Consider the following 24,668-nt stretch of genomic DNA (forward strand, 5'->3'; position numbering starts at 1 on the left):
TCCTTCCCCAGATATCCATTTCTACCCATCTTTACCTCCTTGTTCTCTTGCTTCTCCACTCATCTGGCCACCTCTACATTCCACTTTAATATTCTGTGTAAATTTTCAAAATAATGCATTAAAAATTTAGCCAAACAATGTCTAGCTATCTCCTACACTTTGCACTGACATGTAACCGTTTGGTACACGATGCCATGTCATGTAGGGATTGAATGTTGGGATACTTTAGTTTCTGTTCTTTGTTCTGACTTCTTAGTGTATGTGCAACATGCTTCAGGTGGCATGTGACCAGGATTCATCACCGAATTTGATCTGCTGGTTGGATCATTAGTTTCCCTGGGCTGGGCCGGGTACTGATGGGGAATGCAACGTGAATGCTGATCCATGTAACTCCTTGTATTACTTTTGGAAAAGTCCTGTAGTGTCTTTGTACTTCAGCTTCTCCATGTATAAAAAGGGATCAATGATACCCCCTTCTGTATAGTAATTGATAAATATTGTACGATTATATGTACTACAAACCGGTGAAACCGGGAAGCAAAAAATTCAGACATTTTTACCTAAAACGTACAAGTCTCTGATGATGTGAATCGACTTTTAATGGCGAAATTAGAATGGATGTTCTGAAACAACCTTAACTACATTATATTGCTATGAAATGTGGCGGTGATCTGTTACTACCAATAAAAGCAATGGTCTTTCTTCTTCTTCACATCAACGTCACAACTCCTGAACCTGAACTGAGTGAGGAGGAGAGGAGGAAGGACTATATATAATGTAAGGTTTAAAGGGGACTGGATAATAAGTGCATAAGCATAAAAATGGCTATTAGCCAGAATGGGTAAGAATGGGTGTCCCTAGCTCTGGTGTCAGAGGGATGGAGGATGATGGCAGGAGAGAGATCATCTGATCATTGCCTGTTAGGTTCACTCCCTCAGGGGCACCTGGCATTGGCCACTGTCGGTAGACAGATACTGGGCTAGATGGACCTTTGGTCTGACCCGGTACGGCCTTTCTTATGTTCTTATGTTCTTATGAAATTGTATAATACTGGTGGTTATCCCTTTCCCCAGTATTAAAGCTCATTGGTTATTCTCCTCCTCCACCCATATTAAAGTTTTTTTCATATTATCTGTTATCAATGGCTAAGCTTTGAAATGAAATATTCTTACCTATCTGATTTTAATTTACTTAGTAGTTGCATTTCTTAATTATTCCTTATAGTTTGTTTAGATACTATAATCTCTGACAATCTCTCTTCTTTTTCTCTGAACTTTTAGGGTCCAAAAAAGAAAAAAAAGGTAGGTAGGTAGGTAGATGTATAGCTATATCAGATGTAGATATAACAGCAAAGATACAATCTAGCTCAGACACAGTTTGTTGGACTCAGTAGTGTTCATTTACATAGTTGGAAATAACATTCTCCTCTCTTAGGAAATTACAGGGTGAAATTCTATGGCTTGTGTTACAGAATCATAGAAATATAGAACTTGAGATGCCATCAAGTCTAGGCCCCTGCACTGAGGCAAGACCAATTAAATCTAAACAAGTGTTTGTCCAACTTGTTCTTAAAAACCTCCAATGCTGGGGATTCAACAGCCTCCCTTAGAAGCCTATTTGAGAGCTTAACTAACCTTATACACCTCTACCTCAATATAATGCTGTCCTCAGGAGCCAAAAAATCTTACCGCGTTATAGGTGAAACCGTGTTATATCTAACATGATTTGATCTGCCGGAGTGCGCAGCCCCACCCCCCCTGGAGCACTGCTTTACTGCGTTATATCCAAATTTGTGTTATATCGGGTGGCATTATATTGGAGTAGAGGTGTGATTAAAAAGTTTTTCCTAATACCTAACTAAAATCTCCCTTGCTGCCATTTAAGGCCATTACTTCTTGTCCTAGGTAGAGTGGACATGGAGGACAATTGAGCAGCATCCTCTTTATCACCCCTGAACATGTTTGAAGACTGTTATCAGCCCTCCCCCCCACCAGTCTTTCTTTTCTCAAGACTCAACATGCACAGGTTTTTTTAACCCTTTCCTTAGAAGTCAGGAATTTTAAATGTTTTATCATTGTTGTAGCTGTCCTCTGGACTCTATCCAATTTTTCTCATCTTTCTTACAGTGTAGTGCCCAAAACTGGACACACTACTCCAGCTAAAGTCTCACCAGAACTGAGTAGAGAGGAACAGTTACCCCTCTTGTCTGACACACAACATTTCTGTTAATACAGCCCAAAACATTAGCCTTTTTTTTGCACCTGCACCACATTGTTGACTCATTCAATTTGTGATCCTCTATAACCCCCAGATCCTTTTCAGCAGTACTAGCCAACTACTTTCTCTTTTGTAGTTATGCATTTGATTTTTCCTTCCTCAGAGAAGGATTTTGCACTTGTCTTTATTGAATTTCACCTTGTTGATTTCGATCTCTAATTTTATCAAGGTCGTTTTGTTTTCTAATCCTGTCTTCTGAAGTGCTTGCAATGACTGCCAGCTTGGTGTCATCTGCAGATTTCATATGCATACTTTCCACTCCATTATCCAAATCATTAATGAAAATATTGACTAGTACTTGACCCAGAACTGAACTCTTATGCAGAAGGTCAGACTAGATGACTCACAGTCCCTTCTGGAGTTAATCTGCAAAATAGTATTACAGTTTTGCAGGTTTTGGCCGGGAGGGAGGGAGGAGGAGATTAAAACATACTGTTGGGTCAAATTTGGTGCAAAAGTTAGATTTTGTAAAAACAAGTTTTTACAAAACCTGAGACAGAAAAATCCATTTTTTAAAATTCCAGTATAGTTTTTAAAATTTACAAAAAACGAATGTTCTCCTGTAGCATTTTGTAGGTCATACATTGCAACAGTGGACTAAGGCATGAGAATCTGAAAAGAAAATTGTTTAGAATATGATTGTGAACAAGTGAAACTGACTAGTCTGTTTTCATCTTCCATGCTGAGAGAGAGAGAGAAAAGTCAACAAATGATATATGGTAAAAAGTAAGATATATAAAATTCTTTCAGCTTTACTTTCCTAAGGCCCTCATCCTGGAGTCAAACTCATGAACATACCTTTCATGTCTGTATCTACAGATCTTATTGTGCCAGAACTTTGCAGATGAATGCTTGAGTAACACGTGATGGGATTCACTCTTGCCTTAGGTCATAACTAAGGCTGCAATTAAGTGACAGGTATTTTTAGTAAAAGTCATGGACAGGTCATGGGCAATAAACAAAAATTCACTGCCCATGACCTGTCCATGACTTGTGATTAAATCTTGGGGGAGGGAGGAGGGTTGGGGAAGGCGCTGCTTGGGGAGGGGAACATCTGTGGGAACCCACTGCTGGGGTGGGGGCGCCCAGGGCCAGTGGCATCAGCTGCCCAGGGGGCCACAGACCATGGCTACTCTGGCCAGCCGGGGAATGCTGCCAGAGGCCACAGACTGTGGTTGCTCCAGCCGGCCGCCCAGGAACTGCTACTGGAGGCCACTGGAGCAGTGGCTGGTGTGGCTGTTCCCCAGGCAACTGGAGCCCCTGGCTCTGGAGCAAACTGCTTGGGCAGTCCTGGGGTCAGTCACACTGGCCACTGCAGAAGTCACAGAGGTTGTGGAAGGTCACGGAATCCGTGACTTCTGCGACCTCCGCGGCAGACATGGAGCCCTAGGCATAATTACGTTGTCATCAGTAGAGTTACCATCTCTTTTTGCAGCAGTAAATTTGTCCTAATGTTTTGTTCAAGTTTCAAAAAGTCTTGTAACTAAGTTTCAGTTTATACATTTGATTTAAGTTTTCATTTGTTTTTTGCCATACAAGGTTCAAAACATTTTGTCATTTTGGCTGGCAATACAGAACAGAATAGCTTCCCTGATATTTCTGTTAGCTGACAATATGCTAATCACCTTGGAAATAACAGAATTCAAAACATATCTTTTAATATTGAATGAAAAGGGTCCTCCTGGATAATCTGAGAGCTCTTCATAAAAATGGTTTGTCTAAGATAATATTTACCAAAAATATCACTACTTCCAAAATGGGACAAAATTACGTAATGAGAAGGCTTCCATTATATCACACTATTTATTTACAAGAGTTTGGGCTTCTGCTCCTTTCTCCCCACCTTCCTTTTGGTTATCCTGCACCTGATTCTTTAATGCCTTGCATTTCGTGGAGTCATTTACATCTTTGCAAAATAGCTGTAAAATTTTTCTATTCTGGAATGATAGCATGTTACATGAACTCCCCACTCAGTCTATATAGGTGCAATTGGCAAGATAGTGGAGAATCAGGTTCCCTGTCTCTACCTTTACATCCTAGCTCTCACTTTTATGCTGGTGTTATTCAACTCTGCATGTCACCGTGTCTCCTCCGTTTCAAACAAATGAACATATGGCTTCATCTCATCTGCCTTTAGCTAAGTGTCTCAGAGACAAAGATGCATCTTTTGGTCAATCAGGAGGTACATCATTAAATGCAACTCAGACACCTTCCTTGACTTGCATGTTTCTTTTTGTCTGTTGTCCATGAGTTTGGAAGCAAGCTTAACTCTGAACTCTTCTCCCATATCTTCTGCATCTGCAAATCTATCACCGTCTGCACAATGCTGTCTTATTCTACCTCTGCTGAAATCCTTGTCCATAGTAAAATCATCTTTTTCTTTAATTACTGTAACTCTTCTTTTTGGTTTCTCCAAGTCCCAGTACTGCTGACTGCAGCATTTGTGGAATACCACTGCTTATCTTCTAACACACAAAGAAAAATGTATGTGTCACAACAAACAACTCTGCTGGCTCTGTGCTGATTGTGCAATTCAGTACAAAATTATCTTTCTTGGGTTTTTTTTTTTAATCTCATGGCTCATTCTCCTTCTCTTCATCTCCCCTCTTGGTCTAATACGGGGTGGCCAACCTGTGTCTCCGGAGCCACATGCGGCTCTTCAGAAGTTAATGTGCGGCTCCTTGTATAGGCACCAACTCCGGGGCTGGAGCTACAGGTGCCAACTTTCCAATGTGCCAGGGGGTGCTCACTGCTCAACCCTTGGCTCTGCTACAGGCCCTGCCCCCACTCCACCCCTTCCTGCCCCCTCCCCTGAGCCTGCCATGTCCTCGTTCCTCTCCCTCCCCCCACCCCCGAGCCTCCTGCATGCCATGAAACAGCTGATCAGGAGGTGTGGGGAGGGAAGGAATAGGCGAGGCTGCTGGTGGGCAGGAGGCGCTGGCAGTGGGGGAGCTGATGAGGGGGCTGCTAACGTATTACTGTGGCTCTTTGGCAATGTACATTGGTAAATTCTGGCTCCTTTGCAGGCTCAGGTTGGCCACCCCTGGTCTATTACTAGCCCTCTCTATTCTATCATGTTCTGGCCATTACTACTGCAAGAGCCGCCACCTTCTTTTCAACTTCTGCCATTTAAAACAGCCTTCCTTTATACTGCTAACTCATCAGCTCTATCTACGTTATATATCACATATCTTCATGGATGTTTGTTCAGCACCTAGCACAGCACGGCCTTGATCCTGAGTGAGGACTCTGCTTGTAGCTTGTTTATACAATATAAATAATAAATTATAATCTTTTACAAAAATCTCTCTTCTCCCTTGTAATCTCTCCCTCCTCTACTATTATTTATCTGTTAACTTTGTAATTATTATTTGGATTCCGTAAAACATTTTTAGATACATGTATGAAAAATGTTATACAGAACCAAGTTGTATTGTATTATGCATAGGGCTGTCATATGATTGCAATCAATGAGAACCTTGTCTGAATAAACATTGAGTAAAAACTGATGTATTCACTAAATTATTAATTAACTAATACATTAACAAATGTATTTATTTATCTATTCATTAACTAATGGATTAACCAAAATAGCCTGTACTCTTGATCCTCCTCATATGTAGTTACTAGATCAAATTCTATCTAGAATTCTATTCTACCTATTCTATTCTAAAGGATAGATTATGATCTAGTAACTATACATATGAGGAGGATCAAGAGCACAGGCTATTTTAGTTAATATATTAATAATAGTTTAATATTTTTCCTTTTAAATCTATTTATTTTAGATGGTATTGTGTGGTGATTTTGCTTATTCCTCACAGTATGGGTTAAACAATCCCCTTTGTGGACTCTGCCAAAAAAGAAAAGGAAAACAGGGCTCAGGGAAACCTATCTTTTGGAGGGCAGGAGAATACCAGTGGATTCTCAATTAAGTCCTCAGGCTGCTCTCAGGCCCTTAACACATATATATGTTGCAGAGATCTTATATGCTGAGCCACCAGTAGCGTCTGGTCCCTAGTATGTAGTTAATTTCCCAATTAATTATTACAATACATAGATTTTTTTCTAATATAGTGTATATTATGGGTCAAATTTTCCCATGTTATGTTGGTTCAAGTTGATTAAGGAGAATTTAGCCCAAGATGTGTAGCTCTACTTTTCTTACTTATATGAATATTCTTATGTCAGTGGGGAAACTGGTGAAAGTTGCAACAAATATATAAATTCCCTGCTTTAATCATCTCTTAATTGTGCTGTTATGTTAAAGGGCTGTTCCTGTGACTTTGTTTTGTCTGTGTATTCTTTAAATCAACATTCTTTCTGCTTGCTTTCAAAAGTGAAAATATCTTTTGTTCTGTCATGTGAATGATATTTTAGTACAAAACAAAAATCCAACTTTTAAATGCACTCACTTCATTAGTCTTGCTAACCACATTTCCCTGAGGATAGGGCTGGTTTAAACATTCAGCTATTTTTGTGGGTTACAAGAAAAATTTGTTTCCTTTACTGACATAATATCCTGTTCTTCTGTTATCTTTTGAACACAGATGTTCTACGTACAAGACTGAAAATATACTTTGAAATGCTATATTAGAGAAATAAAACGTGTAAAATTAATGTTGACATTTAGTCTCTTTTAATTTATTGCCCATGTTAAGTCTGGTGGAAGTGGAGGTAAAAAGAAACTTAGCAAAGCGGAACGACTGAGATTACAGAAAGAAGAAGAAGATAGAAGATTGATAGAGGAAGGTACAGTGCGTTTCACTTACAGGAAATGTGATTATACCAAATCACTAATTAAATAGGTAGAGTGCAAATTATGATCATTAATGATATCTAAATTCTGTTTCATCTCAGTACTTGTATTTCTCTGTTCTCAAGGCTGGCTTTAATGTTTTGGAAGGCCCTAAACAAAGTTATTTTTTGAGACCCCACATATCTCCCTCACTATGTTCAACCTCCTTTTCTACCTACTCTTTCCACAAGTTATTCCTCCCCCTGCTATGCTTGGAAAGTGTATGAGGGTGGGGGAGAGCATTACAATTTTTTTTTATCTCCCCTTCTGGTACTCTCCCAGCCAAGTCAAGAACAAGTGGGTAGAGAGATAGGGGAACCGATATTTCCTCTTCTCCACATTTAGTAATCAGGAGGAATGAGAAGTTCAGTGACTAGGACTTTTCTCAAAGTCGATCAACAGAATATGCCAACTTTGAGCTTAACAAAGTACTGATCAATGTATTCAGACAGCAACAGACACTCCATATTAATGTTAGGACAGTCTTGCAAACAGGGATGGATTAAAGCATAGGTGGTATAGGCTTATGCCTAGGACTGCATCTCCTGTAGTCATGTAATCAGAATCTCAGCTATCATAAAAAAACACCCTATTTTTTAGCCCTATGGCTGAGAAGAAAATATTGATATGTGATTCTAGTTTAGCTTATGTAATGACACCTGTCTGAACCTACAGAGACATTGATAAAATAACTTGGAGACATGCGAACTATCCCATGCATCTCAATGGGTTACTAACTCCAAGAGCTTGGGGAACCTGTCAACATCACCTTAGCAGAGGATGATGTATATGGTGAGAGGAGATGAGAAAAGAAGGACCAGACCACCAAATCGTATATATTATAGCTACTGTAATGAGTACTGGGGCGCCTCTGGCTGCCACCTCTGCCTCTTAATGTGTGGGTGGGGCAGGAGAGGATTCCTGCTACTTTCCATTGAGGGGAAAAATGACTTTGTCTCTGCTTCTCTGGAATTGTAGGAATGGCACATGTGCCCCCACAACTCCAATGGGGGGTAAGGCCATGGGAGATCTGTGTGCATAGGAATGTGGATTTACTTTATCCGGCACTGCTTCCAAACGTTATGGATTGAACCCATAATGGACAATGTAGATTGAACTCTTGCTATCACCAGTTATTAGTTATTTTGAAATAAAAATATTGATCCACCAGCTAGTTTTTTAAATAATGTATCTGTTTTTATTAATCAGGATGTACTTGTATTGCTGATAATAGATTTCTCATTCTTCAGAGGAAGCCCGTTTACGAGCTGAACAAGAAGAAGCAGAAAGACTCGAAAAGGAGAGAATTGTGCGAGAGGAAAGGGAAAGACTTGAAGCAAAAGTTAGTTCGCAGCCATCATAATAAATAGCTATTGCAAACTGCAATAGTCAGTTTCTAAACTTTATGTCAAATCATCGTTGATTTGTTATGAAAATGTGGGAATTTCTCTCCATTTCCTCAGAGTGGAGGGTGGGGCTTTCCAGTATTCTTGGATCAAAACTAATAATGAAAACTCTAGCCATACCACTGCAAAACATAAGAGCCATAAGTTAAGTACAGTTGGGCAATGAACTGGATCAGTAGCTAAATGAGTGACTTCCAAGGAAAGCCAAAGGTGCTTAAGAAAATGATGCTAAAGACTTGGTATGTGCCACTGTGTCCTCTAAGCCAGTAGTCACACGGTATGGTATAAAGAAGTGCTTATTTGGTAAAAGAAGATGTAAAACCTCAGTCTTGCCTACTTCTGATAATTAAAATCCTCATGGTACTCTTTGTATGAGTAGAGATGTAACCTCTGTCCTGTCCAAATTCCAATCTGAGTGAACGGTTCTTATTTTTCTGCAATTCCACATGTATATTCTATTAGACATATTCATTTTTGCTCCTAAACTGTATGTAGTATTGCTTTGGGCTGTTATGAATTGTGGTATTTCAATCTAGAAATGGCTGCATTTTAGTGCAGGTGCAAAATTGTTGTATTGATGTGTATGCATGTATGTGATGTTGTAGTGTAAAGTTTTACTGGCAGGAATTCGGGATGACTTGCTCTGAATTGTGAAACTGTAGGCAAATTACGTAAGCCAACCCAAACTGGTGCCAATAAAAACACACTACTATGTATTCTGTGTATAGCACATTTATCAGAATTTTTTTTAGAAATGTTTTAGCAAGTTTAACATTTTTAATTGGTCTCTTTTTTCATACCCCATCATCTGTAAAGCTAGATTGCCTTCATTGTTGTGAACCCAATTAGCTAGGGCTCTGAGGAAAATAAAGCGACGAACCAGTACATTTAAAAAACTTCTAACAATTGCCCCAAACAAATTACCATACACTAAAATGTCACAGTTCTAAGGTTTGATATCTTGGAACCTACCAGAGGCAACTGCAGTGTGTTCCATTGGAAAGCAGGAGTGGAAGGGGGCTCTTGGATTCAGTGACAATCACGTATCTCTTTAAAGCTGATGGATGTGCCACACACTCTTCTACTAGGGTTGCCAACATTGTATTTAAAAATTAAGGGACTATTTTCTTAGCACCCCGCCCCACCCCTCCTCCTGATATTATTAATAATAATAATAATCAGTACTCACCTACATTCACCAGGGGTATTTCTTGCAACTGGGGATGTTGGCAGAGACTCTGTGAATGGGGAGGCTAGACCCCAGGAGCACGGACCTCTTGCCAGACAGAGCCCCTTCAGCAAAGCCTGTGCAGACAGATAGAGCCTGTGCAGGGAAAGCAGATGGGGCTGTACTCAAGGGTCGGAGTCATTTATTATGTGGCTCAGCAATTTATCACATCACCAGCACATAGAGATTCTCTATGATAAAACATTGCTAATTTACTACAATCTCCTGGATGTAATGTGCCATAAAAATTCAAGATATTATTGTGACGGGTTGGGTCACAGAGACCCCCTTGGGACTGCCACCTGATGTGCTAAGACTAACTCTGAGCCCATTTTCCCTGCCAGCTTGGAACTCCAGTACCCTGTCTTGTTGAGCCAGACACACTAGCCTGCTGCAAACACAGACCCAGGCCTGAACCATGTCCCCCCAAAAGCTGCAGACTTAACTGAAAACAGCTTAAGAAGTGCCCCTGTCTCTAGCACCCAGACACCCAGTTCCCATTGGGATCCAAACCCCAAATAAATCCATTTTACTCTGTATAAAGCTTATACAGGGTAAACTCATAAATTGTCCGCCCTCTGTAACACAGAGAGAGAGATACACAGCTGTTTGCTCCCCCAGGAATTAGCACTGACTCTGGGCTCAGTAATAAGCAAAAGTGATTTTATTAAATATAAAAAGTAGGGTTTAAGTGATTCCAAGGAACAATAGAACAAAGTAAATTACCCAGCAAAATAAAACAAAAACACACAAGTCTAAGCCCAATAGAGTAAGAAACTGATTACAGATGAAACCTCACTCTCAGAGATGTTCCAATAAGCTTCTTTCACAGACTAGATTCTTTTCTAGTCTGGGCCCAATCCTTTCTCCTGGTACAGTCCTTGTTCCAGCTCAGGTGGTAGCTAGGGGATTTCTCATGACTGCAGCCCCCTTTGTTCTGTTCCACCTCCTTATATACCTTTGGCACAAGGCGGGAAACTTTTGTCTCTTTGGGTCCCCACCCTTCCTTCTAAATGGAAAAGCACCAGGTTTAAGATGGATTCCAGTACCAGGTGACATGGTCACATGTCCTGTGAGACCCCCAAGCCTTAGAATCATAGAATATCAGGGTTGGAAGGGACCTCAGGAGGTCATGTAGTCTAACCCCCTGCTCGAAGCAGGACCAATCTCCTTCATTCTTCTCGGCCTGACTCACAGGAAGGCTTGCAAGTAAACAGAGCCATCTACAGACAATTGTCTTAGTTGCTGGGAGCAATCAAGATTCTAAACCACTGTTAATGGCCCACACTTTGCATAACCACAATAGGACCTCAGAGTTATATTTTATATTCCTAGTTTCAGATACAAGAATGATACAGTCATACAAATAGGATGAACACACTCAGTAGATTATAAACTTTGTAATGAAACCTTACAAGAGACCTTTTGCAGGAAGCATATTCCAGTTATATTATATTCACACTCATTAGCATATTTTCATAATATCATATGGAGTGCAATGTGTGTTTTCTTTACTATAAAATAATTTATAAAAACTAAAACTGAATAGTAAATTCATGTACCTGATCATATACTAATAGGATCAAGAGCGGAGAGGGACTGAACTTGCAGAACTCCATTCGTTAGAAGAGAACTTTTTGAGGGCAAGGCAATGGAAAGCAGATTATAGAGCACATGCTAAGGTAAGCTTGCTTTCCAAAATATCCACATAGTATTATAGAGGTTTGACAAAGAAGAGACTTTTAAATGATCTTGTGCTTCTCTCCTCTATTACAAGATTGTTCCTTTATTGTCTAGTGCTTTGCTCATTCTAGTTTTAAATGAAAAACACTACATTAATTAAAAAAAAACTTCTAAGGAGTTTGGACAGTAGGTAATGCCTGCTCAGGTGAGTCAGGGATGATGGAAGTCAGGATTTTCAGGTATAATGGCAAAATTATAGATGGAAAACAGCGTAACACTTGAGTTATAGACTACTGCCAGATAAAACTACATTAAAATGCAGTTTAGGCTGAAAGTATATATCAATAATTTAGGGTAAATTACATTACAAAGATGTTGCAAATATCCCTCAGATAAACATTCTGTAACCAGGAAATTCAGAGTTAATGTTTCTATTTAAGTCTGATGTGTTAAGGGATGGAACAACAAAGTTAAAGAATCTACAGTTCCATCCTATAGGACATCATGTAATGCCCAGATGATTATTGTTAAGTTGTTTGCATATTTATGTTTCCAAATTAGGTTAAACTGAATTTTAAAGATGCATTAGATTGTTCCTTCCCCATCCCATCCGCTTTCTGATGGCACTATAGGATAGAGTTAAGGTTCTTTGTGTGCACTAACTGTGCATTTCTGTGTCTTGCCATCTTTGGTGGTGGTGTTTTTTTCTTTAACAAAATAGCTTTTTTACTGAAGGCAACCTGTTGCTTTAGTACCCCTAAGAACAATAGGAGTTATCAGTCATTTTGAAAGAGAGCAGTTCTTTATGGAATTCTCTTAAGATTATTCTTCAGCCTGTGCTGAAGGAATAACTTTCAATTATGAAAAATGATGATAAAATGTGACCATTAATCTTTAAAAAATTATTCAAATATCACCTATGCTCACAGTTTCAGTGAGTTTTTCTTTATAGGAAGTGTGAAGAGTTTGCTTTATTCTGTTATGAAGAATATTCAGACCAAAGAAAAATCTAATGCTAAGTGCTAAATTTCGGAAAGGTCCCATTTTTAATTATTTTTAACTTGTAAACAAATTAATGCATTTACTTATAAATTCTCAGAAAATTCATTCAATACTCAAAGAAAAAGTGTTTTAATTTTGGAGAGCATATGCTCTCTTTGTTATACTAAAATATAACTCTCTTTGTTATAATAAAAAGTTTGAATCCCTGCTTTAAGAGCAAAATTTAGCTCAAACATATCTATGGAGCCAGAACTGGCTTCTCTGTAATACCTGGCTCTATTTAGTGTTCCCAATCCTCACACTTTATAATCAAGCACATTTATTTAAAATTGTAAAAATAGTGGAATTATTTTGTGATTGGACGCTGTTGTTAATATTTAACACTTATTAAATGTACAGATGGGATTTTCAAAAGTCCTCCACATTGACTTATTTTTGCTCCCTCTAAAGCCAGCGGGAATTTGACCATTGATTTCAGTGGGAGTACAGCCATGCTTAGTGCGTTTAGAAACTCCATTATAAGTCTTTAAGGTACTTAACAAATACTGTGTGCTGTGAGGATTAATTAGATAATGAGACAGGTTTTATTATGATCCTTATTTTACAGATGGGGAAACTGAGATAGAGATGTTGAGGTCACAGAGTGAACCAAGACTGAAGGTCACACAGTGAGTGATGGATGAAACCGGGTTTAGGACTCAGGCTCTGTCTACACTTGGGATTGGGGGTGTCATTCCCAGCTCAAGGAGACGTACTTGCACTAGCTGTTGTTGAGCTAGTGTGCTGAAAATAGTAGTGTAGCTGCAGTAGCATGGCCAGAATATTGGGCTAGCTGCCCAAGTATGTAACCATGTGATCAGGATGGGCTTGTATTCAGGGTAACTAGCTTTTCCTGCTGCTACTGCAGATATGCTACAACTTCTGTGCACTAGCTCTATGAGAATGATCACAAGTATCCCTCTTTCAGCTACAAGTGTAGACATATCCTCAGTTGTGTGTTTATCACTAGACCACACACACGTCTCTCTCAAAACCCTCCTACTCTTGTATTGTAATTATGAAGTTTTGAAGTGTTTGTACCTAAAACTTTTGGATTTACTTTTCTTTTAAAAAAATCTCTTTAGTGGGAGCATTACATGCAATGTGATGGGAGTCCTGACCCAGCCGTGCCCCAAGAAATTAATACTTTCATGAGCTTGTGGCAAGAAAATAAAAATGAAGATATTGAGTTTGTGATCAAGAAAGGAAACCAAGTGCTAAATGTAAGTGTTAAAATGATATTCTTAAGGTCCTTGCTTACCAATAGCTTACAAATCTCAAAATGATCCTGTATGCCCCTTTGTTTGGTTGTTTGCCTGTAATTTGTCATCACCTAAATCATCAGCAATTTTTGTGTGTTGGTCTTCCTCTGATATGCTGTCTTTACTTTCCTTCATTATACATTTTTTATTAGGAAACAAGAAACATAAGACCATTGATCCAAAAACTCTAGCATCCTGCCTTTCAGGAGTTCATATATATAATGTTTGTAAAGATGGATCTAATCAAAATTCTGGATCCAAACACCCTCCCAAATTGACGCAAGTTTCATCACACTCCAGATCTGAACATTGCTGCTCATGCCGTCTGTAGAAGTTTCAATGTAAAGGAGCCTCCATTCCTACCATTCATCTAGTCAATCTAGCATTGTTTTACATGGTATGAGCAATTCAAATTCCTTCTTAACCTTTGGAACAAACTGCTTATACTCAGAAGCATGTGATCATGTGGACCAGGGATGGGCAAACTACGGCCTGCGGGCTGGATCCGGCCCATCAGGGCTTTGGATCTGGCTTGCGGGATTGGCACCCCTATGGTTCCGTACCCTCTCCTGCACCCCAACCCCCTGCCCTCAGTCCCCTGCCGCACTCCCTCCTGCACCCCAACCCCTTGCCCTGAGCCCCCTGCTGCACTCTGCACCCCTGCCTGCACCACTGTCCTGAGCCCCCTCCTGCAGCCCGTATCCCCTCCTGTACCCCAATCCCATGCCCTGAGCCCCATCATGCCCCGCACCCCTCCTCTGCCCCAACCCCTTGCCCTGAGCCTCTTCCTGCACACTGCACCTTCTCCCACACCCCACTCCATCCTGTACCCCAACCCCCTGCCCCAGCCCTACATTCATGGCCCTGCATGCAATTTCCCCACCCAGATGTGGCCCTCGGGCCAAAAAGTTCGCCCACCCCAATCTAGACCTTCATTATATCCACTCACAGTATTTGACTCGTAGTGTGGTCAGATTCAGCACCCTGCACTTTAAGCAAGGGGGGCGGGTTTGTCTGGCTGGCCGGAAGAAGAGGGCAATGCTTTCTGGCTTGGGGAAGGACAGGAGACGTAAAATTGCTGGAAGAGCAGTCAGCGTGGTGGATGACTCACCACCTAGGAATGAGGGGTTTAAAAAGGTTAGCCTGGGCCTGGCCCCTCCCCTCATTCACTCTGGAATTGGCTGGAATTGGTAAGGTCCTGGCAAGGGAATTGCTGGAGGGACCTGGATGAAAAGGGGGGGAGCTGGTGGAAGCCCCGCTCCCCGCCCCCCCCCAAATAATAATAATATTGGCTGGAATTGGAGGAGCCCGGCAGTGGATCTGCTGGAGGGACATCAATTTTTCACTTGCACTGCACATTTTATCCGCTGGGTTAATCCCAGACATCTATCTAATAATAAAGTTGCGGCCTGATTAAATCTGTATCTAATGTCGCCTGTCATTCTTTTGGCATAGCCAGACAATGAGCTAGTATAGGACTATATGCCATATCAGAAGTTCTCTGATGGCCCCTTCATTTTCTAGAGAGTTTAAGCTTTCATTTAAAAAATTACAAATTTTCTAGCCCTGTGCATATACAGATAGACTTCCTGAAACAATTGTTCTAAAAGAAGCAAGAACTTCTGTATTTATATCAATGACCAGTTCACACTGAAGACATGGTGATACTCTGAATGCTAACATTTCACCATTTACTGCTGATCATTTTAGCAGGATCATTCAGCTACTTTGGTATTAGGAATGTAGTTTGAAATGGGTGGACTTGAGCTCACCACTTTTTTACTTCTATTTTGATTCCTGGCCTCCAACTTCCTTCAGCAATGCATCTTTTAGGTAGCCTGTTGCATTTCAGGATTGGTTTCTGAGGCACTGATACTGGAAGTTTGAATATACAGCAATAGTAAGTGTGGTGTGCTGCCTCTACTGCAGTTACTGACATCTTCTGGTAATCTTAAATTACTGTGGTTATGTGTTAAATAGATTTGTTAATATTTCCCCAAAGTAGTCACATTTCTGTAGAATGAATGAATAACTGATTGATGTAGATGATCATAATAGTACAAACAAAGGGATCTAAATGCTTCTCTCCCTGTGTGCATGTAATTTCTGTTGACATTAATGAGTGTAATTTACAGATGAGAGAAGAATATGAAAGATCATATCAAATACATTCAAATTAGTTTACAGTAAACATCACACTAACAAATACAATGTTAAGGGATGACTTGCTAATACAGCAATATCTAATAAACATTTGACATTTAATCTCAGGCAAGCATTGTAGACATCAGGATAGATTAGTGTTAGTTTGTTAGATGTGCTAAATATCATCCTCTTATTGCAAGCAACTGTGTCATTGGAGCATTTATCTAAACCTCCAATTTTGGTTTATCCTGTAGATTAAAATTTTGTTGACATATTTGTTCCTATTACATTTTTTAAATTAAAATTTGAGATTACTATTAGCAGAAGAGAACTTTCTCCAGAATTAAGGCTATAAGCATAGCTTTCCATTAAAATCCTGATTTTGACCAACCCCCTCCCCACACCACAGACTTTGTCAAAACATGGCTTGCTTGAAATTTCTCATGTGTGTTCTTCTGTGAGAGGGGAAATGGATAAATCATTCTTGAGATATGACAGTTCAAATTAGGGGAGAATTCAGATTATAATGGACATCTGTAGGTGCGAATTATAGTTCAGGTGACAAAACAGATTTGATTATAAGCAAATGGCAGTCAATAAAGCACATTCAGTCTACAAGAATAAGTAAAATTCATGTGAAGAAGCCTTATAACTGTCAATGTTCTTCTGAGGGCTGGAGTTGTACGGCATCATATTCACACAAATTCAAAATTTTCACTTACAAAAATAGCATAATTTACAAAATCAGCACCAACATCACCAATTATAAAAAAACCTGTTTTTGTTATGGTGGGACCTCTGATGTGAAAACAGGGAACTTGGAGTATAGCCCAGTATTCTATTTCCAGGAAACTAAGCAAATACATTTTACTTTGAATCTCCTCTAGTCTGAGGTGTAAGAGTCTTGGTTCAGGTTCAAAACATAGATCTCCAAAATAGAATTATAGAACTTCTAGAGAAAGATATTGCTTAAATTCATGGCTAGGCATTCCAGTTAGTGGAGTTGTCCTGCCAGCATCCACACATATAAAATGATGTCTGGAATTGCTTTACTCAGGCCAGAAACTTTGTTGTCTCTAGACAGCACTACGTTATGAGCCAACCAGAAATCTCTTATTAGCTGTGTAGCACTTGTTTCAGATCCTACTGGTTGTCCCTGTCATAGCTGTGATGAGATTAGAAAATAATAAATATTTTTTTACGAAAACCTGGAACAAACAGACCAAAGAAACAGAAGTATAACTCTGTCCCAAGCAGAGTTTCTGTGCCCTGAAATTTTTCTTGCTCAATAAGTCAGTCCTGCACTGAATGCAGGAGGGATCCTGTGAAAATAATAGTATGTGATGACATAATTAAAGACTGTATCATAATATGTATGTACAAAGGGGTTAAATTAAGGTTGCGCAAGCAATCTTAATTCTGACATTTCCTAATTTTGAAACCTTAATAATGTTCTTTTCACATATGTTCTTTTTAGATGTATAATAGAGAGAGAATTCCTGTAACCAATATTTGTGTATATGCAAAAGAAGCAAGTTCAGCTCATATTTTAACAGAGCACAGGTTACCTTATATATGATATCTGAAATCAAAAGAACAGAAATCATTCTTCCACTCTAATCCCTGAAAAAAGGAAATTAAACTGCTATGATTTGATTGTAAAACTAATTTGGAAAGCTTAATGTCTTTTAGTTAATCGAGAAGTTGAATTTTCTGTTATTGGACACACCGCCAAATGAGCTAATGGAAGAGGTCATCGTTCAGTACCAGGAGTCAATTCTGGAATTGCAGAGTCTTCTTCATCAGAAATACAATGAAGCAACAGAGCACCTACTTAAAGTAAGTAAACTTTGTATTTTAGTTGTTAGTCTTCAAATGTTATTCATGAAATATCAAGGGCAATGGGAAAGTAACAGTTTTGTACATTAGGTTAATTGGCAAAAGTGACTTTTTTTACACTGTGATACAGACTATTGTGTAAACTTCCCCAGCTCAAACATAATCATGTACTGGACTGATGTTTCTGAGGCCCTCTCCTTCACAGTGTCTGAGGTTAGAATTTTTAAATTAACCTAAGGAAGTGGGTTTCAGTGTGATTTGACACTAAGGGAATTAAGAGGTCTTGGAAAATCCTGGCCTTAACTGTCAGCATGATTTAAATTAGCAGTAACCATTGATTACACACAAATTTAGTGATTAAATGCAAAATATTAAGTTGTTAAAAGAATCTTTGACAGATACTATCCTAAGAATTTATGGTTTGCTCAACTTTTTAATCATTCTTAGTGCAAAGACAATAGCAGTTCTGTCATCAGTGTCAAGTACATCAACTCCATCCTAGTTTAATTTAGAGTAATATGCTGATTTGTTTTTTGCAGAAGGCTAGTACTTTTGCAGATTCTGACAGTGGAAATATGGATGTGGTCATAAAAGATAAAAATATCACTTTCTGTATTTGGGGAAACCTCAAGAAGAATGCAAGGTACAGTACAAAAGTGACCTTATTTCAAATTAGCTCTATCTTTGTACATCTCTATGGAATAAAGACTCAGGGCCAGTTTCTGACAACCCTTATTCATGCTGAGTAGCACTTTACTCCACAAGTGGCCCTCAACTGCCTGGAGGAAGTGGGGAGTGTGCCAAGCACTGGAACTGTGGAAGACAGCTGTAAGACTGCCTTCTGAGGACTCCCTTGCAAGCCCTAGTGTAGGGGGTCTACTGGGGGTAGGATCGCTATGTTGGGGCAGGGTTGCAGCACTCTAGAGTGTTAGGACAGCACTGCAGCCTATAGGGCAGCCTAGGGAGGCTTCTGTAACTTATGCCCCCACCCAGAACTGTTTACATTATGCTATGTGCGGCAAAGGAGCCTTGAATCAGGAGAGCGTAAAAGTGGCTTGATGTTATGTTAACATCCTTCGATTGGCCACAGAATATGCTGCACCTTTTAAAGCCCAGCACAGAATCTCACCCAGTGTTCCTAAGCAAAACATGGAAGTTTGTGTGTGGAAGATTTTATAATTCTAGCCAATATTTTCTTGTATTAAAATGGGCAGAAGGAGAGTTCTCATTTGAACAGATCTCTATCTGCTTGGTCAGAACTGGGACCTCCAGTCATACTATGGCAGGCCAAAGATGCATGGGGGGGAAAAGGCCCAAGTTCTTGGGTATCTGATTTGACACAGAATTGATCTCCTTCTGTATGCCTTCTAGCCCTTTTCCTATGGTGGCACAGAGGCAGGTGATGTGCTTGTTCTCCTAGCTTGGCTCTCTTTACCTTAAGTGCCTCCTCAGCTTGTTTGTGGAAACCTTGGAGAAGGACTTAATAGAGACAGCAGCTGCATTAACCTATGAAGAAATGTGCCTAATAAATGGGTCCAATTTACCTGTGAGGATGCTATATAGAACAGCTGACTCCTTCCCTTCTCTGCCTGGCCAGGTTCCTTAACTGCATGCAGATCTTAATTCTTTTAATTCTGTTTTAGCTATCTTGGAAGGGCTGGTGGCAGCTGTCTGTGCTGGGTGAGCATGTGATGACCATCTAACCCATTTTTCCAGTTTTGTTCCCCAAACTGTGACATATGGTAAAAGGCAATATAGGGGCCTGTATTACTATGATAAATGTACTGGAATATTGAAGTGTGATGTACAAATAATTATACTGACTTTACTAGAGAATTCTTTTGTTTTAATTCTCTGTTTACAGATTCAAAAATCATATGTTTTGTGATGCAGAAAATGGATTTGATCTTCCAAAGACAGTGGCCACAAGTGATGTTGCTGTCCGCATCTTGCACACTCATTATGATCATATTTCCCCACTACAGTGCATTCCCAAACACCATTTAAAGGTGCAAGCCCTAGAAAGCAAACCAGAATTAACTGTGCTTTATGATATGAAAGAAGAAAAAGAAGAGGAACAAAAGAGTGGGGAAGACAGCGACGTGGTAATTGAAAAGGAATCTGATGGAAGAAAGGTAAGAAAGATGTAAAAGGTGCAGCATGGACAGTGCTGTCAGTTAATGCCTACCTGCATAGTATTAGCATCTTAACAGATCTTTACATGTCTCCCTTGTGCCTTAGAAAACAAAAAAAGTCCTTAAAATGTTCATTCCCCTTATAAAAGAATTCCTCCTTTTTGGAGAAGGTCTTGCAGTTGAGTTCATTATAGCTAAAAATGGGCCTACCTCAAAAGTACTAGCGGTTCAGTATGGATAAACCCTGAAAAGGTAAGGGAGCAAATCCTGAGATCTTAACTCAAGTTTTATCCAGGTGTAGTTCTTCTTGAATTCAACGGGAGTTTTCCTCGAGGAGGACAAAGTAAGAGCTAAATATCTCAAGATTTGTCCTATAGTGAATTTTTAAAACACCTTTAAACTGTAGTATCTAAGCACTTAGATACAAAAACTAAAACCAGATAGAGCCAAATTCTGTTGCTGTTTGTACCATATAGAATTTAGTTCCATAGGTGACAAAGCTATCCATAAGCACTGTTGCCACCACCAACTAAACAAAAAAACAAGACCAAACTAAATCAGCTACATGCCACATCACATAAAAAATACATCGTATCCTGAAGGTCACCAAACCCAAGCTCAGGCAGGCCCCCAAGACTAGAACATGACAAAGACAGTGATTCTCAACTGGAGAAGGCTCTGCAGCAGTCCTGCAGAATTCAGATCAAGGACCTGACAGCAAGAGCATCTCAGTCAGTCTTAACTGCGGTGGCAGGATGTAGGGTGAGATACCAAAAACACTGAACCTTTTGAGTCAATTCCACAAAGACTTTTGTATAACCAGTCTTCTTCTGCCCACTCCAGTGGGCCATGGCTTGTTCCTTGAAACTATCCAAAGTATCCTAAGCCTTCTCTCTTCCCTATAGTCCCTCTCATTTCTGGTTATCTTCTCAACCACCCAGCTTTTGAGATCTGTTGGGTTTACCAAGACTGACAAGCTCTGAAGCCACACAAGGTGTGAGATGAACAAATTGCAATTTTACAAATCTTTGGGGGCTATCTAGCTGCACCATCCATTGTAGACCACAAGTGAGGGAAAGTCCAAATTCTTAGGAATTTGAAGTAACCATCCTCATTTTAGGGCACAGCACACAGATTGCTACACCTGTTGGACTGCCATGAATATTGAGTGATAGGGGAAGGAGAAAAGAAAGACCAGCAATCGGAGAGTAGAAATAACTGTTTTGATGGAAGGTTGTAGTAGGAATGAAGATTTGTGATTGATGTGGATGGGAGTGGGATTAGGGCACGGATAATACCCGATACAATTGTAAGACATCACTGTAAGAGGGTCATTCAAAAATGTCAATAAGTATATTAGAATGAACTGATTCTGTTTACAGAAAATTCAGTTTTCAGAGTGGGAGCTGTGTTAGTCTGTATCAGCAAAAACAACGAGGAGTCCTTGTGGCACCTTAGAGACTAACAAATTTATTTGGACATAAGCTTTCTTGGGCTAAAACCCACTTCATCAGATGCATGGAGTGAAAAATACAGTAAGCAGTATATATATTACAGCACATGAAAATTCAGTGTCCCACAAACCACACACAGGAGTCCAGTGCTGTCAGGACAGTTTGAAGGGGTGCAAAGTAGGTTTTAGACTGGAATGGGTCTTTAGTCTCTGTATGTTGATGGTTTTTCCACTAGAGGGCTGGCAAAATACCATCTCTATCAATCTGAATCTCTTCCAAGTGATATCCCATAGTAGGACAATGGCTTCTTTTACTCTTAGTAGCTTCTATGGCTTGTAGGTTAACAGGCAGTTCTAAATTACTCTGATTCTGCTGCCAAACTTTCTAGGTAAATAACTGTAAACTACCATTTTTACATCTTATTAACATATATTTACAGCAGTGGTTCCTGGCTTTGTTGTGTCTCCCTCTACCACATTTGCTGCAGAGCAGTGCCTGAGGCAGGTCATCTCCACTCCCTGCTTCCTTTACAAAGGGTTACCAATTTTGGTTGGACGTATTCGTGGAGGTTTCATCACATGACATAATCTTTCATTAAAGATTAATCTTTAATTCCTGGAGAGTCCAGGACAATCTTGGAAGGTTGGCAACCCTACTTTTATGCCTTGACACATCTCACCTGTCTTATTGCCTTTCTCCTATATTTTTCTGGCTTTTGCTTTTCATTCATGGTTAAGCTCCTTACCTTGTTCTTTCTCCCACTCTTCTCCTCTCTCTTCCAAGTCTTGTTCCCTCTCCACCAATCCTCATTCTTTTCCTGTTCCCACCTCAGGGATCCGCTTCTCCGAAAGCAGGTTGCTCACCTGGGATATCTTTTATAGTTCTGTTTGCCCTTAGTTTTTTCCTTCCCCCATTTTTTTCTCTAGTTCTGTCCCTCTTTCTGCTGCTGCATGGTCTCTCTCTGTTCCCCTGCAGGGCAGGCATTCCATACAAGTCTGCAGGCTGCCTCTTGCCACAATTCCCTCACACAGTATACATGGAGAAGCACTTTAGCTCTGTATAGCGGAGGGGGAACAAACATGCAATGAGTGCCCGGCTACTTTCCCTATTGCTTTGCCTCTCAGAAGTCTGGCACAACAGGGGTGAGGGCGCATCTAGGATGAAAAATCCATAACGTACAATAATTATGTGAAAACAATGAAAGGTATGAAGAGTCTCATATCATAGGTACAAACGAAAGAGTCGGGATATCTGAGTTCTATGTTTGTTTCTATTACAGTTCCTATCTCTCGTCCTGCATTAGCTTTCTCATCAGAAAAATGAGGCTAGTTATACTTACTTCACACAGTGCTGTGAATTCATTAATATTTGAGAAGTGCTTTGGGATTTTTGGAGGGAAGCTGCTATAGAAATGCAATTAATTATTACACGTGTTCTCTCTATTGATATATTAATATGTAAAGCTGATTACCTGACTTTGACAAAATCCAGACTGCCTGAGACAATGTTTTTGTACCAAAACCTGGTTTTGTCAGCTAGCAAAAAAAAAAAAAACCACAAAACCACCATAATGATGCATTCTGGATATTCCTACGCTATGGCCCCATTCCTCCAGTGAGCTTCATGCACATCTCATTGCATGATGAGGACCTTACTCATTATCCTGAGGCTCTCATTTTCACAGAAAGCTACACCATTTTTAATTGCGCCTGTCTCACTGTATGCTAAAAACACTACATTTTGTTTTTGAACTAGAGTACCATCTGTTTCAAAGACAGCACTAAGGTCGATCCTGGTGAAAATGAGAAGCTAGAAGAGGAATCTGATAAGAAATCAGAAAATGTTAGCACCATTTCAGGAGGTACTGAGATTTTACATGCAGTATGGCATAATTATGTGCATTTTTAAACTTCTGATTTTACTCTAAGCAAACACTGGAGCATACAAAGCCAGTGTATATAATGTAGCACCACCACCTCCATGGACAGAACAAAGATGACAAAGATTTTATATGGTTATAAAATATAATACATACAGCTGTCTTGAGATTCTAGCTAGTATCTGTCTTGGGTGAATAAGGTTCTTCCCTTGTTTCTGAGTTAGGCTGAGATTGTCAGTTATTGAAGCTTGTGCATAACTGGGAACCCAGGAATAGTTCCTTACTTAAGCATGTACTTAAGTAAGGTGCTTAAGCACTTAGCTGAATCAGGGCCACAATCCCAGGAAAGAGACCAGTGCTAGTTGTAGTCTTCGTTCTCTCATAAATCAGCCATCAGTTTCGCCAATACTTTTAGATCCTTTAGTTTAGTAAAATCATTGATTTATTTCTTACACTTTCTTCTAAAAGATGACTCTGTGTTGTGCAGCATTGATTATCTGAGCTTATAGAGCCTTTTACCTATTTAAAAACTTTCCTGTGGGTGCTGCCCCAGCAACCAAACTTTCAGGTTCACATCTAGGGATGACCCAGGTAGGTATTTCCCCTGGGATTTTTCCAAGGAGTGGATTTTAGGCAGTCAGCTATGTTAAGCGCCTTTAAAAATCCCAGGCTTAATATTAACTAAGACCTGTGCCAAGAAATGGTATAATTATCTGTATTTGTTTAAGGTCTTTTTTCTTCATTGTTTTAGTGTGAAAATGTATGTAAAGAGCAAAGTGTCTTCTGTATCTTGAATATATTTTTACAAGTGTTAAAAAAGATCTCAGTGGTTTAGCTTGGGAGAACAAGTATTTAGCTTTGTTTAGAAGAAGTTTATTTTTATTTTTTTTAATTAAAAAAAAGGAAAGCCAAAGTTGTAGTAAATAGTACAGTGGCTTTATTACATAGATTAGTATACTATTAATAAGTATACAGAGATCTTAAATTGTAGTATGGGAACAGTATATTACAAAAACTATATATAACATGTGAGCGTATATAATAGTCATATAAAACTAGCAACCCTTTCCCATCCCACTCTAAAAAAGACCTGGAAATACATCACACTTGATATTTTTAGTTTGTTGAGATTATCTCATTTTTAAAAAATATAGTCTTTTATATAAGTAAGTTTTATAGTATAGTTACTTTATCTTGTGTTATTGAACAGAGTTTAAGTGGATCCTTATATTATGATATCTAATAACAAATTTTTCATGCATTTTTTAACATTGCTAGTGACCATCCAGCCACCTACATGAGTATTATTAGAGGGTGAAAATCCTATATTATTTTCTTTAAGTGCTTAGAACTTTTAAAAAACATTCACCATTGGAAAGTCTCTTAAGAATTTTGGTAAGGAATTTCCTCTACTCCACCATTGTGGCTTCGCTAAGGAATTTTGTTCCACAAATTGATCACCTTCCATCCCCTACAGTGTTAAGCATCTTCCTTTTCTAACTTCAGTTTGTGGCCCCATGG

General features: G+C 39.4%; 1 protein-coding gene across 6 annotated transcripts in view; it reads left to right on the forward strand.

The window, feature by feature from the left end:
- DNAI7 (dynein axonemal intermediate chain 7) overlaps nt 1-24,668 on the forward strand; it is a 34,891-nt gene that overhangs the window by 1,004 nt on the left and 9,219 nt on the right. For 2 of the 6 annotated variants that reach the window (XM_039542803.1, XM_039542824.1), the window contains exons 2-10: nt 1,281-1,301; nt 6,939-7,029; nt 8,326-8,417; nt 11,290-11,391; nt 13,519-13,656; nt 17,533-17,679; nt 18,219-18,322; nt 19,544-19,814; nt 23,024-23,129. In XM_039542803.1, the coding sequence (XP_039398737.1) occupies nt 1,281-1,301; nt 6,939-7,029; nt 8,326-8,417; nt 11,290-11,391; nt 13,519-13,656; nt 17,533-17,679; nt 18,219-18,322; nt 19,544-19,814; nt 23,024-23,129 (1,072 nt within the window). Of the gene's footprint in view, nt 1-1,280; nt 1,302-2,843; nt 2,997-3,966; nt 3,990-6,938; nt 7,030-8,325; nt 8,418-11,289; nt 11,392-13,001; nt 13,063-13,518; nt 13,657-17,532; nt 17,680-18,218; nt 18,323-19,543; nt 19,815-23,023; nt 23,130-24,668 lie in introns of those variants that run through there. The other 4 variants (XM_039542814.1, XM_039542819.1, XM_039542810.1 and 1 more) reach the window with 4 other exon arrangements.

The sequence above is a fragment of the Mauremys reevesii genome, linkage group 1, assembly GCF_016161935.1.
Source record: "Mauremys reevesii isolate NIE-2019 linkage group 1, ASM1616193v1, whole genome shotgun sequence".
Classification (NCBI taxonomy): domain Eukaryota; kingdom Metazoa; phylum Chordata; order Testudines; family Geoemydidae; genus Mauremys; species Mauremys reevesii.